Consider the following 15690-nt stretch of genomic DNA (forward strand, 5'->3'; position numbering starts at 1 on the left):
GGCGCATACGAATGAACATTGTTTAGCTGTAAGCTTACCCGAGCTGCGGTGTCACATCCCGCAAACCTTACCCAAGTGTGCGGAACTACTGCGACAAGGTTCATGCTCGTCGGATCAAGGTCTCACCCCGTTCGTCTTCGTGTATATCGGCCCTTTTCATGTCGAAACCCTCCTGGTTCGTGGTTGCCTCCTGGCACTTTGAAAGCAGCCGCTTACCCTGTTTGTACCCTACGCCGTTCCCACCGATCAGAAACAAGCACTTTAGTCCCGGACCAAATGTTTGTGAAACTTTACCGCACTTGTCATCCATAAACTATATTCTCGCCAAAGTAAAATGCTATTTTGTCTCCTCGAGAATCCGATACCGTAATCACCCGACCTGGTGTAGGATAAACTTTACCCCGTGTTGTTGTATACGCGTTGCCCATGTTTTGGCAGCGCCATCGTTCGACGTTGGGCAAGGCGGTCAGCGCTCAAGCTACTGCTTGGATTAGGCCCAGATGGTTCTTCTCCGAGCGCTTATTTACCATCGCCTTGACGGGCCTGATGGCAAGTCCCCAATGCTACTATAGGGCATTGCGGCAACACGTATCCGATGAAACACCTACAGTCGTCCCGTTTCTCGTCCTAAATGTGGATGGACGGGACCTTGCTCTGTGCCGTTAAATACCGACTCATGCGGTTTAATCGGCCAATTTGCATCTGCGGATCAACCATCGGTGACACATACAAGGCAATATTTCGCGCCTCATTTTTGTACAGCACATGGCCAAAACAATACCTATATTGGCAAAGTTTCAGGAAAAAACCCATGTCACAGAACCAGATGAAGAATTTCGAGGCGTATTTCAGCTGTTATATCTTTCAAGTCTCATCTTCCTTGCACTGATCAACCGATCGGGATACGCAAGGTGGAAGTCGTGCATGAAGGGACCTGGATCTACCCATCCAAGTTGGAATTTACACCGAGACGCACATGATCAAAGCCACTATAATTCTGGTAAAAGATGCGCAGCCTGAGGACATCACGCAACATCCGAGCTCTCCCGCTCACCCGCTGACCCGATGCTTCGCATGGTGCATGATAATGGGACCGTGGTTCGGAAACCCCGTATTATGACACGGGTGCATGGACTTCGTGGTCGCAGTATCAGCATCATCACTATCACATTACAGGCACACCCTCAGGCACTGTTTATAGTGCGACTAATTGCTACAATTGGTTCCCCACAATAGTTATCACAGAAGCCACGTCTTGGCAATACAATATGTGTTCAAGCCAATTCATAGGATATGACTGACCCAGTCAGCAGAACTATATCGTCAGCCACAAATATGTATGAACGCAATGAGACCCAAGTAGCCATTCAAGATAAGGCAGCTAGGTCAATTAAACGTTCACGGTGTCGTTCTCGGAACATTCTTAGAGGGCTTATATCGAAGGTAGGACTGTTCGACCAAGCGTGACAAATTGGTTCCTGAATCTGCATGTACGTGGTACAGCTGCGATCGAGATGAGGTCGCCGTGCGTTCATCAGTGAAGGGGGGAGAGTTTGATTGGAGCGGTCGCGTTTGAGGAACTGGACAGCATAACTCAAATTTACCTCCTCCACGTATGCGAATCAGACTGCGATGAACAGCAGACTTGTCTACTAACTGTACTCTCATTCTGTCAGAATACAATCGATACAAACATTGATATCGATGCGATGACACTCGTTGAAATGCAGTTGTCGCGTTGCGGATGGAGGTAGAAGGATGCTAGAGGTAACGACAGAAAGTTTTGCAGCTGAACTCCGCGATGCACGGTTGCACGTGTCGGCGCTAATCCTCATTTAGTATCCTTGCAACTGCCCCCTCAACCACCCTATCCGCAACCAACTCTCACACTCAATCCCAACATCCCTAGCCATGTCGGCTTTCGCCTGTGAACTCACACAGGAGATTTCTCATTGAAATTGTCAATTATGTCCTGTCTCGATCCGGAAATTCAACCGCGAAACGGCATATCATGCCCCGATTCCCCTTGCGCATCTTCCGCCTCCCCTACACCCGCGCCGCACGCCGGCGACGCATGTACACAATGCTTACCGCTATATGCGTGGTAATTACATTCATATTACCATTCTATGTCATTTACAAGCCTCCGAATCTTCTGATCCGCTATTTCCAACAAAAGTGGCCAGATGTGCTATGGCACGTGCCTGCTTCTACTCTGCGACGAAATGGGGAAGAGGTGGATAAAGTCGTTGCCTTGACGATTGATGATGCTCCTTCAGAATTTACTTTAGATATTCTCAAAGTATTGGGAGAGAACGAAGCAAAAGCAACATTGTTCGTCATCGGAGGCCAAGTTGGTGGACGAGAGACCATTCTCCAACACGCAGCAAAGGCAGGGATGGAATTGGGAAATCACGCCATGCATGACGAGCCATCTCGTTCCTTGACACCGGCAGTCCTTGAAGCAGAAGTTCGACAAGTGGAAGGATTCATCAATGGGACCTATGATGCTGTCAACCTGCCGCATCCACCACGGTATTTTCGACCTGGATCAGGCTTCTTCAGCACAAGGATGCGCAGACAGATTAAAGAAATGGGTTATCAGATGGTTCTAGGTAGCGTCTATCCTCACGATCCGCAGATTGCTTACCCGAGTGTGAACGCACGACATGTGCTGAGCATGGTGCGGCCTGGGAGCATCATCATATGTCACGATCGGCGAGAATGGACGGTTGTTATGTTGAGAAAAGTGCTCCCAGAATTGAAGAGAAGGGGCTATAGAATTACGACAGTTTCTGGGCTACTAGAGGCAGCAGGAAGAAACAAGGCGACTTGATACATTCAACAAGATGTTGCAGGAATGGAATATTAGCGTTGGACATAACGGTTTACGTGTTCGATGTGAACACCTCAATAACCACTAAAGATAATGATATTTGTAGCTATGTATCTGCGGGAAGAGTTCCCGTGCTCAATCAAGCCTCCTACTGCATGCATTGACGCTCAAGGCAATGCAGGGCCTCGGCGTCACGGATACAAGTAGATGCATTGAGGCATGCGTATCACGATCCCTCCGTAATGGAACAGGTCGAGGAGTGCTGGGACCCCACGTTTTAGAACCGACACAATAGCATCCGATTTCAGTAAATCCTGGTAGTGACTGGCTTCATTCGTGAGTCGTCTTGACTTAAGGCACTACTTTGTTTTCAAGATCAATTATTCCTCAAGTCCTGAGGATCTGTCAAGTAAATGGCGGAGACATGGTGCGAATCGGACTGTTGCATTGAACAACATAGTTCGAAGAGGTTGCTCGGTGTTCAGACTAGGCATCATCGTTCCTACACAAATGCACTATCTCGATTGAGTTAGAAATTGTTAGTGCAGTAATCCACGGGCGATGTTGCCTTGTCGGCACGTGAGCGCGGGACTAGCGCGATCGCGTCCCTTCCTCCTCCAAGTTCACGGTGCGGCGCGTCATCCTTTAACCGCTAGGCTTCAACCTCACCACAGGGGCGACTGATGATTGCCACACCTTGACAACACCAAACATGCCCGCGTAAGTAGATATTAAACCTGCACACCTGATCTTGCCTCGATATGCGTTTAGTGAACGTGAAATTAATACAACTACAGGCCAGGCGACCAATACAGTGGCGGCAACGTCAAGAACCCGTTTGAAGAGCGCGTCAACAGCAATTTTACAGCATCGGAGATTGCCACACTGCAAAGCAGATTAAATAAGCAACTTGGCCCCGAATATATATCACAACGACCCGGTAATGGTGGTGGTAGAGTGGCGTATTTGGAGGGGAACAAAGCCATAGCGCTTGCGAACGAGGTTTTTGGATTCAATGGCTGGTCAAGCTCCTTAGGACAGGTACAGATTGACTATGTATGGCTCAGCATTCTCAGTGGCAAAACACAGGCTAACGAGGGCAGGTCGACGAGCACCAGAGTGGAAAGGTAAGCCTTGGGCTCTCGATAGTAGTGAGGATTACACTCAAGGATGGCACATACCATGAGGTCCGTATAACTGCTCGCAGCCTCCTGCATCAAGCTGACATAGTCCTAGGATATTGGCTACGGATCAATAGAGAACGGCAAAGGCAAAGCCGCATCATTCGAAAAGGCTAAAAAAGAGGCCGCAACAGATGGCCTGAAACGCTCTTTACGCACATTTGGCAACGTTCTCGGCAACTGTCTGTACGACAAGGAATATCTCAAAAAAGTCCAGGCCATGAAAGTCAAGCCCATTAAGTTCCAGGAGGAAAACCTTTATCGCCATGTCGACTTTGCACCGCGACCACCTCAACCCGAGCCACAAGCCATAGTCAAGCAAGAAGCCCTAACAACACCAGCCAGGCCGGACCAGCTTCTTCGAACACGTACCGATCAATTGAACAGCGAGTCTTTTGGAGCCGACTTTGATGACGAAACCGACGAGAATTTATTTGATGGAGTTGATGTGTCTGAGGGGCATGGAGATGAATTCTCTTTTTCAGAAGGTCTCTCTGCTTCCGAGACTACAGCACCACGCACAGTCGAGTCAGCGAAACCAAAAGCGATATCGTCTGGCCGAACATCCCCGGTCAGAAATACAGGGCCTCCTCGGCAGCCAGATCGTAGGCCGATACAAGCAGGTCGCGGTCAACCAGCAGCACAACAACAACAACAACAACAGAATCCATCCAACCAAGGGCCAGGAAGGCCTTCACCGCAAATACAAAACGGCCGACAGCCTCAGACACCAATTCAGCACCAACCACGCCCAGTGCAAAATAACGGACGTATGCCTCCACCTGCTGCAGAAAATGGAGCTGCATCAAAGCCTGTTGGACAGCAAAGCCAACAAGCTCCCAACAACCAGCCCTCACGACCCAACCCTCCACAAGCACAACATCCGTCTAACCAACAACGCCAAGGACCTCAGGCCCAACCCACAACAACGCCAGCAATGAATCCAACGGCCTCAAATCAACGACCACCTGTCGGATTCGTTACCTCCCGCGCTGCTGAGCTCCTCCAAGCATCCGAAACCCCCACACTGAACAATCTCCCACAATTTAACCCCAACGCAGAATCTCCTATTCCAAAAGAGAAACGAACTCCTGGCATCGATCACGCACGTAGTGTACCCATCAAACGTGAAGCCGTCGGCGCTCCCCCCGCCCCCCAACCTGCACCCCAACGACCTGGTGCCATATCAACTGGCTCTTTCAACCGTCCGAACATAGTGAACCCGCATCTCGACAGCAACCGACGAATCGGCATGCCCGGTGCGCCTAACTACGCCATGAGTCCTAGTGCGAATCGTGGTGCTTACAAACCTCCTACATTTGCCAACGGTAATGGAGCGAATGGCATCAAGAGGGAGAGGGCAGCGTTACAGGACGTTAGTAATGTGGGCGTAAATGGTCAAACGGCTGCTGTGGAGGGACCGGACGCAAAGAAGCAAAAGGTCGATGCGCCGCCGGGTGCTGAGAACAACGCGGGTGTTGCCAGCACATAGAAGGTGGGAAGTTTGTGATTTGGGACGGCCGTAGTGCATTTATAACATTTATCATTATTTGGTCATGATGAGCGAGGTGTTTTGGGTGCGTACTACAGATGGGGTCAAGGCGTTTTTGGCGTTAGATACCGTAACGGTCACATATGAAGTATGCAGTACAATTCATGAGCCCCAGGGCGTTATGGGTGAAGTTTGGACACTATGGTACTTTTTGTTTGCCCAGGACCACTAGACTGTTCTATGGCTACTTTTTGTCTAGTGCTCAAGGTTCCCAGGTAGCGATGAATCACGTGGTAGTTTTCAAAAGTCATTGGATAACAACTCACTCCCTATCTCTCTTTCCATGTTTGCCCGTGGATGAAGACCCTTCTCCCCTTTCTTAACGAAATCCTGCTCCATACAAATTCCTAGGTCTTTGGTACAGGCTTCTCATGCGAATCTTTATTCTGACTACAAAGTCACTTTTTTTTTCATACCCGATTCCGGCAGGTTGGGGTGTGGTCTGCCATTCTTTTCGGAGAAAAAATAATAATAATCTGATATGCTATACACCAAACAGGTACGGCTAATTCAAGTCACAAGTCATGTAAATTCCCATGTGAAGAGGGAAGTAATCCATATTCGTTATGCCAATAATATTTTCTACCATTCCATGAAAAAAAAAATGTGAAGAGCGCTAATACCTGAGAAAAATCAAAAACTACCAAGAAGAGAAGACAACACACATGCGGCACATATGGTCCTCTCTCTCTAGGAGCATGTAGACAGTAAACAGGGACGGAGAGAGATATATATAATGGGAGATGAGTCCCCCTACTATTCCCTCCTCCGTTTGAGGCTGTCACTTGGTGCACTTCCATTCCCGCTACTACTACCACCGTTGTCCTCGCCATAATACATGTGGACGTCCGTTCTTCAAAGAGGGGGGGAATTATGTCAGCGCTAGAAATCGCAAAGGCCCCGAACAAGACAAGAAGCAGGTGAAACTAAAAGGGAGAGAGTGACCCCTAGATATTTAGGGATTACCTCTTCTTGCTTCCTGGACGTGGTTTGCATTCATCCCCGAGAATGGGGTGAAGCTTGATCTTGATAGGGTACTGCTGGTTGTTGCCTCCGTAGCCCTTACTCCAGTCGTAGCTGACTGCATATGCGAAAATGTTTCCGTCTTTGCTGAAGCTCGTCGCAACGATGCTGCCGCCGACTTCAGGGTAGCCCTTGAGGCGGTGCTTTGCGTCCTTGTCCCAGAAGTGGAAGGTGCCGTCGGAGCCGGCAGTAGAGAAAGTGCCATGTTGTGGGTGGAAGGAAATGGCATTTACAGAGAAGACCTTTGCGGTTTCGCGAGCGTTGGGGTCGGGTTGGCGGTGGCACTTAAAAGAGAAGTTGAGACTGCAAGTGTGTTAGGCGGGCTCTCTGATCCATAGAGGTTGGAAAGTATAAAGTACTTACCTGGTATCCTTGTCCTCGACGTATTGGATGGCGCATCGGCCCTCGATGGAGCCAACAGCGAAACCGGTTGCATCTGTAAAACAGCTAACCACTCTTGTCTGCCACTTAAGTGGACTGGTGATAGTCTTGTAAATGGTCGTGGGGTTGGTCAAGTTGACCATGTGGATGTGGCGCTCTGCTGTCGCAATGACGAGCAATTGATCTTTGACATCCATGCTGTAGACGCGCTCCTGACATTGCAGCGTGCCGACGGGTTCAGCACCCTGTAGATCCCAAAACTTGACCGTCTTGTCCCACGAGCCAGTCGCAACATAGTCCTTGCCGCCAGTCTGGAACCAGCGTACGCACTTGATGGCATTCTCATGAGCCTTGGCTTGCTGGGCGGGGACAGTACCGCTGGCCGGGGCAGTCCGGAAGTCAACAATATTGAGCATACCTGTTGAGTCGCCGGCTGCTATGCGTGTGCCATCCTACATCATGTTAGCACCCTGTTCCGTACTATGTCGTTGCTTTGGTGGACGCACCTTTGACCAACCCACACCCAGAACATGACCCTGGCACTCAAACATCCACTTTCCCATTGCGCCATTGCCGTTGACTTCGTAGATGTAGACTTTCTTGTCCCAGCTTCCTACCGCGAGGAAGTCGTTGGTTGGCGAGAACTGGAGGTCGGATATGCTGTCGCTGGGTACTTGGCCGGCTGGCACTTCAACATCTTTGCTTGTGTCTCCCGTTGTAGAGCTGGTAGCAGCAGGCGCCGCGGCTTGACCGAAAAGCGCCATGTCTTCTGGCTATGTGTGGTTTGTTGCGCACGTCAAGATGTTGTGATGTCTTGTTATGGAGCTTTGCGCGAGGTGTAATAGTGGATCTCGCGGCGGTCGAGTGATGGAGATAATCGGACGCGCTTGATAGACGAAGGTTGAGGCGCGACGGGATATTTGGAAGCTGAAGGAAATGATTGGAACTGCAGCGCAACCGAATCTTATGTTCTTGACCACCAACGCGCCCCAGCAAAGAAAGAGCGGCTGTCCCAAAGCTTCCCAGGCACCCTTGCAAGGCACCAGTCCACCTTCTGCCTAGTGTGCCTAGCGCCCGGCGTTACGATTCGCCGATTCCACGTAAAAACTCGACGCACCATGCCAACTTTCTTCTCTCAACGTTCCTCGCTCGAAGAATCGCAACGAAGCACACGCACAGAGCGCACTCGTGGCGTCTCTTCCCTCGAATGCTTTGGGAGAAAGTCCCCGGACAACGATCTTCGCGATCGCACTTTTAGCAACGAACCGCCATAGAAGCTGCGGCTTCCATCACCGACTACGGCATTTCTCCGCATCTCTTCATCGCTTGTACTCGAGGTTCACTAGCTCTCCCGACGCTGCGAGTGGAGGCGCTGGCACTTGGATGATGACATGAGTCCGTTGGCTACCTTGCTTGCATGCCGAGGGTCGCAACAGAGAATCGAGGAGTTGAGAGATGATAGAGGGTGCTAGGTATGGAGGGTCTTCTCGTCCAGTTTATGGTTATGCGATTGCCTTTCCTGCACTTTGGTAAAACAAAGTGAGCTGGAGGGTAACTCAATGGGGCTTATTCTCGAGGCGAGGAACGTTCACCTCAAACATTTTTCGGATCTGAGGTAGCCGTCCTTTCGCCTTTGGAGGTGACGGGCTATACCGTGCTTGGTCGAACAAGCCAGATTCATTCAGCCAGACAAGGTTCACATGATGAGAAGCATTAGAAATAGAGTCAAGCTCTGAGGCTGTCTGAATCCCAAAGTGGTAGGACGGCCTTTGCTGAATTTTCTACGACGGTATCTGAAGAACCTTGCGCCTTAAGTAGCTTTTTTTTTCTTGAATAGAAGCAAAGTTTGCTCATGGGATGTTTGTGTCCATAATTGCCCGAGTGGTATCATGCATCGGCTAAAACTGTTGGTGTCTGTATTGGGCGCTTGCTATACACAGCTCATGCGTCAGCACCGACAATGAAGTCCCGGACCTCTTTGTACGCCTTGTCCAGGTCCTCGTTGATGACAATCTTGTCATGCGGTGCCTCTCCGCTGTGTGCAAAGTCCAACTCAACCTTTGCCTGATTTAATCTCTTTACAATGGCCTCTTCCTTGTCAGTGGCCCGACTCCTCAGTCGCTGCTCCAGGACCTCCATAGACGGTGGCTGGAGAAACAGGAATCGCGGACGGGGAAATGTGGGATGGTTTGCGACTTGCTTGACACCCTAGACACTTGTTAGCTGTGCCTGAGCCTGAAGTTGGGCATGTTATTGCGTACCTCCATCTCGATATCCAGAATACAAATCTGACCCTTCTCTGCAATATCGTTGACAGCCTTGATGCTTGTTCCGTAGTAGTTACCTCCAAACTGCGCATGCTCAACAAATCCCTTCTTTTCAATTAGGTCGAGGAACTCTTCCTTGGTCACGAAGTAGTACTCCTTGCCATTCTGCTCGGTCCCCCGGGGTGCGCGCGTCGTGTGGGATATGCTGAAGCCAAACTTTCCAGGAAATTCTTCGAAGAGGCGCGAGAGGATGGTGGATTTTCCAGCGCCAGATGGGCCGCTGATTACAATGGGCTGGTTCGCTGAGAGGGCGTCTTTAGAGACGGGGGCAGTATCAGCGGGAGCCATGGTGAAGGCGCGGTGGGTGAAGGTGCGCAAGGAAACGGGCTTGCAGGTGCTTGGGAGGTATGCGGTGCTGGGTTTTGGTAGCGGAGAGTGAGTTACTCGCGCAATACAACTTCTCGAATCAGTCAGTAGGCTTCGCGATAGCCAGGAAAGTGTCAATGGCATGCCTATCGTGAGCTGGGACAATGCGGGGTGTTGATTGGCGGTGAAGCTAGGGGTCTTTGGTGTTTGGTGGGGCGCTCTAAGTGGGATGATGGGCGGGACCTGTGACATCGCGTTTTCGTGTAGTTACTGACCTCATTGACCTGGAAATTTGCCAACCCTTGCATCACCTTGCCCATGTTTCGCTAGTCGTTTGTGAATGGGAGCGGTAGAGCTACCACGCTTTCAAAATGGTACACGATACATATTTTCATCTGAATTTTGCCCTGACAGCTTGCAGTCAAAACAATACCTTACCCTCCACACGGTCGAGTCGGCCCATCCCAAAGCGAGCGACATCTTCGCTGTAGCGCCGACTAGTACACAGCTGCTCTCGGCTTCTGGCGCGAGTAGCATCAATGTCTACGACACTACGAAACCCGACTTTCCAGTTATACAAAGACTTGACAAGGCACATCCGCTCGGCATACACCACCTGGTGACTGCGCGCGAAGAGAAGGCACGACGGGCTGCGAGTGCTGGTTTCGAGGGCAAGGTCAAAATATGGAGCCAGAGTGAAGACGGGGCATGGAGTGAGGACGGAGAGATTGTCGGTGGGTACGCCTTGCGCTTTCTTTGCCATCACAATTGGATCGTCCATGTCACCGGGGCGAGCGCTAACTTGCGTTACAGATCAGAACAAGCCGGGTGAGGTGTGGGCGATTGCAATGAGCGCGGATGGGCAGTACCTTGCCAGCAGTAGTATCAACGGCAAGATAAACGTCTGGAGCTTGAATAAAGACGAGGGTATGCCCCGCATACGCGAATACGAGACCAAAGGCAGCTTTGGTTTGTGTGTAGATCTGGTATGCCTTGGCTGTCTTTTTTAATTCTGCTTGAGGCGTTACTAACAAGTAGACAGAGCCGCGACGGCAGTTTCACAGCCTCGGGACATGAGAATGGCTCGATATACGTTTTCAACAACGATACTGGGCGTCTCGCACACTCTCTAGCAGGGCTTGTACACCCAATTCGCAGTGTGGCCTTCTCTCCAACTTCGAAGCTCCTAGCAGCAGGAGGTGATGCCAGAATCATTGCAATCTATAACGTCTCTTCGGGTGAGCAGGTAGCAAACCTCACAGGACATGGTGGCTGGGTACTCAGTCTCGACTGGAGCGATACCGGCGAATATTTGCTGTCTGGGTACGATGCGACTACAAATTCGCAAATACAATTATTGACTTCGTCTCTAGATCTCACGACTCAAAAGCAAAGGTATGGCGGTTCGAGACTAAGACGTGCGTCGCAACCCATTCGCACGGCGACAAGCCTCTTTGGAGCGCGAAGTGGTTACCCAAGGTTCCCACAAAGAGCGAGATGTTTGCACTGGCGGGAGGAAACAACACCATTGGCCTATACCGAGAGGCTGCTGGCTGATTGACGACTTGCTGAAACCGATCGTGTTATACTGCATAATGTATGATGGCGTTTGAGCTGACAACGCTGGCTGAACCCATGACACTGCTGCCTTGTAAAGCTCTAATCATCAAGCTGATAGTGGCCGGGGGTGTAAGGTGAATATGATAGAAACATTCGCCATGCAGTTGCGATTTGACAAACCTAGGTAATCTTCTTATGATATGCTCTTACCTCAGATCAATTGAGAACACAAATTCATGCAATCTGCGTCACGCTGATCATACGATAGTACATGATATATCCACATAACTGCCATGATCCGTATGATTCCGTCTCTTCTTTACGAGCATTGAAGGTTAGCCAAAAAGACAATTGGCACTCCCAGTCAGAATCTAGATTTACTATCAAGTGGATGGTGTTGTCGAAAAAGCGGCAGGAATGAATAACATGGATGTTTAGCTATAGCCCGACACTCACATGAATTATTGTCTGCACAAAGCAGTTACGGTCTAAGCGGTAGGTACAATTAGCCTTTCGTGTTTGTATTGCTTCTACTGCGGTTCCTGATTTTTACGTACCCCCGAGGACGACCAGGGCGATACGGCACTACTACCACTATTGCTACCACAAGGCGTATCCTTAAAGTTCCTTATTCCCTTGTTGCTGCCGACATTGCGGCCGAAGATGCCGCTGCGAAAGGCATCAACGACTCTTCCCATCTATCCTCCTGCACCAAACGCTTCGGAGCCGCCCACCACTGTGTTTCAGATATACTTCCCATCGTCCCTGAAAACCCGCCGTTTTCACACACTGCGACCCACCATGGACACCATATAGCTATACGCTATGGCACACTCTAATCGCCAGATCCCAAGGTCTACAGGGGGCGAATACCATGAGATCGTCATCCCTGGTTTTCTTTATGAAGATATGATGAGATGCCACAGTGCATGGGTAACCACTGGCCACATCCACAACGCTGTACTTGAGGAAATGCTCGAGACTTTGAAATCGACAAAAGCAGGCCGAGAACTTGTTTCACTTCTGGACGGCGAGAGGAAATGGTTCATTAGGCTCGGTCACATGTCGTCAAAAGACAGTCCCATGGGGAGTGGATTGCCATCATTGACGGTACGAGATATTATGACGAAGCTCTGTACGTCCATGCGCGCGTACACTTGTCTGCAACGTGAGAAGGCGCACGCAGAGAAAGAGGATAAGGAGATGAAGATCAAACTTATGCTCAACAGGTGGGATGAAGGAATGCATCCTGGGACGGAGTTTAGGGTCTTTGTTTCACCGCCTGCCGCTGCCGCAGCAAGAAGAAAAAAATCGCCCCATGGCCGCTCCCAGACCAGACGACTTCAAAATCAGCGCCATTAGCCAGTATAGATGGACCTTAGTTTTGGTGGCGCCATGGGGTTTCCACCCTGGAAGATATAGTAGCAAAGCTCGAGGCGGGAGCGAATGCAGTTCTCTAGGATATCGTTACGTACATGAAGGAGGAGCTAACGGAATATGTGATTGATATGTTACTGGAGCACGGGTTCAGTTTTGATGTGGCGCTGGAGCGGAACAGCACTGTTCAACTAGTCGAGATCAATCCTTTCGGGGCATTGTCGCCGTGTGGAGCTTGCCTTTTCAACTGGATACTGGATGGGAAAGTGCTTTATGGAATTGAGGAGGGACGGTTTGCTATGACGTTGGATGAGAAACGACCATGAAGCCATCAAGCTTGTGGCGTTGGGCTTGTTGATGCATAAGTTTCTCAGATGCAGAAAAGGGAGTTTGCGTCACCAAAGTTGCTTCTTGTCGACCCAGATGGATTTCCTTATCAGAAAAAACAAAACAACATGTGTTGGAGATTGGGTAGCCCCTAGCTTAGGCAACGCATAGCAGAACTTCGGAGGCTCCGTCTGCCAAGAGAGGTACGTCTACCCATCGCATGCAGAAGCGGCCCCGTCCGATTGGATCGAGGCCTGTGAAAACCTCCGTGTCTGTTTCATTCGCCGGTGTCTAGAATGGCCCAAGATTGAACGGCATAGGGGACGTTGTGGGCGCGACGCTGTCTGAGGCGCTGATTCGCCACTTGTCGGATCCACCGTCACAGCGACTGCGTACCAAAGGGCGGCACAACCGCCGCCACGCCCTTAAGCCTTGCCACTGCAGATGCTTCATTTTGAATCCTCAACGGCTTGTCCAATCTGTTACGTACATCTAGAAAACATCCTCTTTCCCTACTCTGGACCGACCCACTTCTGTCGGGAATGTCTTGGCTCCTGCGAAATAGGGGAATGATCTCCTTTTGCCAAGCTGGCTCTTCACAAATGAAACCAAATCCACTGGCCGCCTATTATACCTCATAGTAGCTATAGCTGTTGGTATACTTACAGCCAGCCGTTGCGAATTTTATGCTCGGCACACCTAGTCCTCATTAGTCGCAAGGCCAATAGCAAGAGTAGACGAGCTCTGCCGCAGAGGTATCCTCCTGCCTAAACGAACGATGAAACGCGGACAGCCTCCCGTTCCATCTTGCTGCCGCAATGCGACCTGTAGTGACCTAATCACTCTAGCCTTGTGGCTAATGAGAACTCCACTGTATCCATCTCGACGATGCCAATCAAGTCTGTGGCAGATTGTACAATCGGCTGATCACGTCGATCCCGCGGCCAGCCTCACATCCCCGTGTACAGAGGACATGATTTATAAATGCTCGTCTGCTTCAACTTGAACAAAACCTCACCACCTCACCATCTCATTCAAGTCCTTTCTACTTCTTCCTCTGGCTAGTCCATTCATTCGCTCATTCTTCTATTGGCTTCTTTGCAACTTTCGCTCTCTTATACTACTTCCGCTAGTCGCAAATACTCCTACTACTTGCAAAGATGCATTCCTTCAAAACTGTTCTTGCTCTTGGAGCTCTCCTGCCCGCATTCCTTGCGCAGGCCAGCAAGATTATCCGTACTCGCAACGAGCACACCATTCCCGGCTCGTGGGTGGCCCGTATTGAAGAGAATGAAGTACTCGAGGCTGTTCTCTCCACTGTCCTTGAGGCTGCTGGTATCGAGTCCAAGGAAACCTACTCTGTTGGAGGTGTCAAGGGCTTCACCTTCGACGCCGATGATACCATCCTAGATATGCTCGAGAGCATGGGAGCCATCAAGTCCGTCGAGCCTGACTACAAGATGTATGCTTCCGTCCCGGTTGGCAGCTTGAACGCGCGCCAAACCAACGGTACTCTTACTACTCAGAAAGGCTCCCCCTATGGCCTGGGACGCATCTCCCACCGTGAGCCTGGCACTCGGGACTACGTTTTTGACAGCTCTGCTGGCGAGGACACCTTCATCTATGTCATCGACACTGGTGTTAACACCGAGCACACCGACTTCGGCGGCCGTGCCACTCTCGGAAAGAGCTTCATCTCCGGATCTGATGGCGAAGATGACCAAGGCCACGGCACCCACTGCTCTGGAACCGCCGCCGGCACCAAGTTTGGTGTAGCTAAGAAGGCCAACATCATCGGTGTCAAGGTCCTCGGCGCAGACGGCTCCGGCAGCAACTCTGGTGTCCTCAGGGGCATTCAATGGGCGGTCGATGATGCCACCGAGAAGGGCCACATCAACCGCACCGTCCTCTCCATGTCTCTCGGCGGCCCCTTCTCCCAGACCACCAACGATGCCATCCAGTCCGCCGTCGAAGCCGGAGCTTTCGTCGCCGCTGCCGCCGGAAACGAAGGCGAAGACGCATCCAACTCCTCCCCCGCCTCCGCACCCCAAGCCTGCACCGTCGGCGCCACCAACGAGCGCGACCTCAAGGCCTCCTTCTCCAATTTTGGCAAGCTCGTTGACATCTTCGCTCCCGGAGAGAAGATCCAAAGCGCCTGGATCGGCAGCTCCACCGCTACCAACACCATCAGCGGAACTTCAATGGCTTGCCCCCACATTGCTGGTCTTGCTGCCTACCTTATTGCGCTTGAGGGCCCCCGCTCTCCTACTGCCCTATGCAAGCGCATCCAGGAGCTTGCTACCAAGGACGCTATCACTAACTTGAGGGCTGGAGAGGGTAGCCCCAACCTCATTGCTTACAACGGCAACGGCGCGTAAACATCTTTTACGCTCACTGATTTTTTGTGTGGTGCGGACCAGCTAACCGTGGATCGGTGTGCTTGGGAGAACTAAGGATAATGTATTTGTGAGGACCTTTTTGTACATTTTCTTTGCCATGGATTTGATGGCTTTCTGTGGATATTTTGGGGACTTGAGGATTGAGTGGAGTGAATACATATACCTTTTGGTGTAACTTTGTTACAAGAATACAATGGAATGCCATGTTGTAACAACTATTCTGATTTAGCTCTTGCAGTTTCATTTTTGTGGACCACTGAGTTTCCGGTTAACTGTGAGAATAAAGTAGCTTACTTGATTTCAAAAGCTACGAATAACGAGTCTTCCAAGTTGGCTCACTAGTTAGAAATCTTTATTAGTGTAAATTCATCACTAGAAGTTTTATTTGAGTGTTGTAGGCCATCTTCCGCGTTACAGATGT

General features: G+C 50.5%; 8 protein-coding genes across 8 annotated transcripts; 5 read left to right on the top strand and 3 right to left on the bottom strand.

The window, feature by feature from the left end:
* Positions 1-1349: 1349 nt before the first annotated feature.
* On the bottom strand, positions 1350-1888 carry COCSADRAFT_272519 (uncharacterized protein). The gene has a single exon (XM_007697830.1). It carries the CDS (start codon positions 1666-1668, stop codon positions 1399-1401), a length of 270 nt encoding a protein of 89 aa, XP_007696020.1. The 5' UTR covers positions 1669-1888; the 3' UTR covers positions 1350-1398.
* A 15-nt stretch (positions 1889-1903) lies between these two features.
* On the top strand, positions 1904-3144 carry COCSADRAFT_33323 (carbohydrate esterase family 4 protein). Its single transcript, XM_007697323.1, has one exon. It carries the CDS (start codon positions 2012-2014, stop codon positions 2834-2836), a length of 825 nt encoding a protein of 274 aa, XP_007695513.1. The 5' UTR covers positions 1904-2011; the 3' UTR covers positions 2837-3144.
* Positions 3145-3493: 349 nt separating this feature from the next.
* COCSADRAFT_33324 (uncharacterized protein) lies at positions 3494-5699 on the top strand. Its single transcript, XM_007697324.1, has 4 exons — positions 3494-3556; positions 3634-3892; positions 3940-4023; positions 4073-5699. The coding sequence occupies exons 1-4, from the start codon at positions 3549-3551 to the stop codon at positions 5507-5509; spliced, it is 1788 nt and encodes a 595-aa protein (XP_007695514.1). The 5' UTR covers positions 3494-3548; the 3' UTR covers positions 5510-5699.
* A 408-nt stretch (positions 5700-6107) lies between these two features.
* COCSADRAFT_108882 (uncharacterized protein) lies at positions 6108-7978 on the bottom strand. Its single transcript, XM_007697831.1, has 3 exons — positions 7480-7978; positions 6956-7425; positions 6108-6895 (listed from the first exon to the last, which is right to left on the bottom strand). Exons 1-3 carry the CDS (start codon positions 7735-7737, stop codon positions 6532-6534), a joined length of 1092 nt encoding a protein of 363 aa, XP_007696021.1. The 5' UTR covers positions 7738-7978; the 3' UTR covers positions 6108-6531.
* A 936-nt stretch (positions 7979-8914) lies between these two features.
* COCSADRAFT_167652 (uncharacterized protein) lies at positions 8915-9588 on the bottom strand (the record flags this gene model as incomplete). The annotated part of the gene is made up of 2 exons (XM_007697832.1): positions 8915-9181; positions 9235-9588. The coding sequence occupies 2 exons, from the start codon at positions 9586-9588 to the stop codon at positions 8915-8917; spliced, it is 621 nt and encodes a 206-aa protein (XP_007696022.1).
* Positions 9589-9890: 302 nt separating this feature from the next.
* On the top strand, positions 9891-11451 carry COCSADRAFT_33328 (uncharacterized protein). The gene is made up of 5 exons (XM_007697325.1): positions 9891-9980; positions 10028-10340; positions 10420-10592; positions 10649-10929; positions 10980-11451. The coding sequence occupies exons 1-5, from the start codon at positions 9978-9980 to the stop codon at positions 11161-11163; spliced, it is 954 nt and encodes a 317-aa protein (XP_007695515.1). The 5' UTR covers positions 9891-9977; the 3' UTR covers positions 11164-11451.
* A 502-nt stretch (positions 11452-11953) lies between these two features.
* On the top strand, positions 11954-12887 carry COCSADRAFT_349928 (uncharacterized protein). The gene is made up of 2 exons (XM_007697833.1): positions 11954-12438; positions 12654-12887. The coding sequence occupies exons 1-2, from the start codon at positions 11992-11994 to the stop codon at positions 12867-12869; spliced, it is 663 nt and encodes a 220-aa protein (XP_007696023.1). The 5' UTR covers positions 11954-11991; the 3' UTR covers positions 12870-12887.
* Positions 12888-13765: 878 nt separating this feature from the next.
* Positions 13766-15475, top strand: COCSADRAFT_33329 (uncharacterized protein). Its single transcript, XM_007697326.1, has one exon. It carries the CDS (start codon positions 14031-14033, stop codon positions 15246-15248), a length of 1218 nt encoding a protein of 405 aa, XP_007695516.1. The 5' UTR covers positions 13766-14030; the 3' UTR covers positions 15249-15475.
* Positions 15476-15690: the final 215 nt, after the last annotated feature.

Source organism: Bipolaris sorokiniana (genome assembly GCF_000338995.1).
Source record: "Bipolaris sorokiniana ND90Pr unplaced genomic scaffold COCSAscaffold_2, whole genome shotgun sequence".
In the NCBI taxonomy this organism is placed as follows: Eukaryota; Fungi; Ascomycota; class Dothideomycetes; order Pleosporales; family Pleosporaceae; genus Bipolaris; species Bipolaris sorokiniana.

Bases quoted from the DNA above. Each gene is read 5' to 3' on its own strand.
- COCSADRAFT_272519 (XM_007697830.1), bottom strand. From the start codon at position 1,668: ATGAGAGTACAGTTAGTAGACAAGTCTGCTGTTCATCGCAGTCTGATT.
- COCSADRAFT_33323 (XM_007697323.1), top strand. From the start codon at position 2,012: ATGCCCCGATTCCCCTTGCGCATCTTCCGCCTCCCCTACACCCGCGCC.
- COCSADRAFT_33324 (XM_007697324.1), top strand. The intron at 3,893-3,939 runs GTATGGCTCAGC...TAACGAGGGCAG, and splicing joins GACAGGTACAGATTGACTAT to GTCGACGAGCACCAGAGTGG. The intron at 4,024-4,072 runs GTCCGTATAACT...ACATAGTCCTAG, and splicing joins AGGATGGCACATACCATGAG to GATATTGGCTACGGATCAAT.
- COCSADRAFT_108882 (XM_007697831.1), bottom strand. From the start codon at position 7,737: ATGGCGCTTTTCGGTCAAGCCGCGGCGCCTGCTGCTACCAGCTCTACA. The intron at 7,426-7,479 runs GTGCGTCCACCA...AACATGATGTAG, and splicing joins TGGGTGTGGGTTGGTCAAAG to GATGGCACACGCATAGCAGC. The intron at 6,896-6,955 runs GTAAGTACTTTA...ACACACTTGCAG, and splicing joins GTCGAGGACAAGGATACCAG to TCTCAACTTCTCTTTTAAGT.
- COCSADRAFT_33328 (XM_007697325.1), top strand. The intron at 10,341-10,419 runs GTGGGTACGCCT...CTTGCGTTACAG, and splicing joins TGAGGACGGAGAGATTGTCG to ATCAGAACAAGCCGGGTGAG. The intron at 10,930-10,979 runs GTACGATGCGAC...CTTCGTCTCTAG, and splicing joins GGCGAATATTTGCTGTCTGG to ATCTCACGACTCAAAAGCAA.
- COCSADRAFT_349928 (XM_007697833.1), top strand. From the start codon at position 11,992: ATGGCACACTCTAATCGCCAGATCCCAAGGTCTACAGGGGGCGAATAC. The intron at 12,439-12,653 runs GTTTCACCGCCT...ATGAAGGAGGAG, and splicing joins GGACGGAGTTTAGGGTCTTT to CTAACGGAATATGTGATTGA.
- COCSADRAFT_33329 (XM_007697326.1), top strand. From the start codon at position 14,031: ATGCATTCCTTCAAAACTGTTCTTGCTCTTGGAGCTCTCCTGCCCGCA.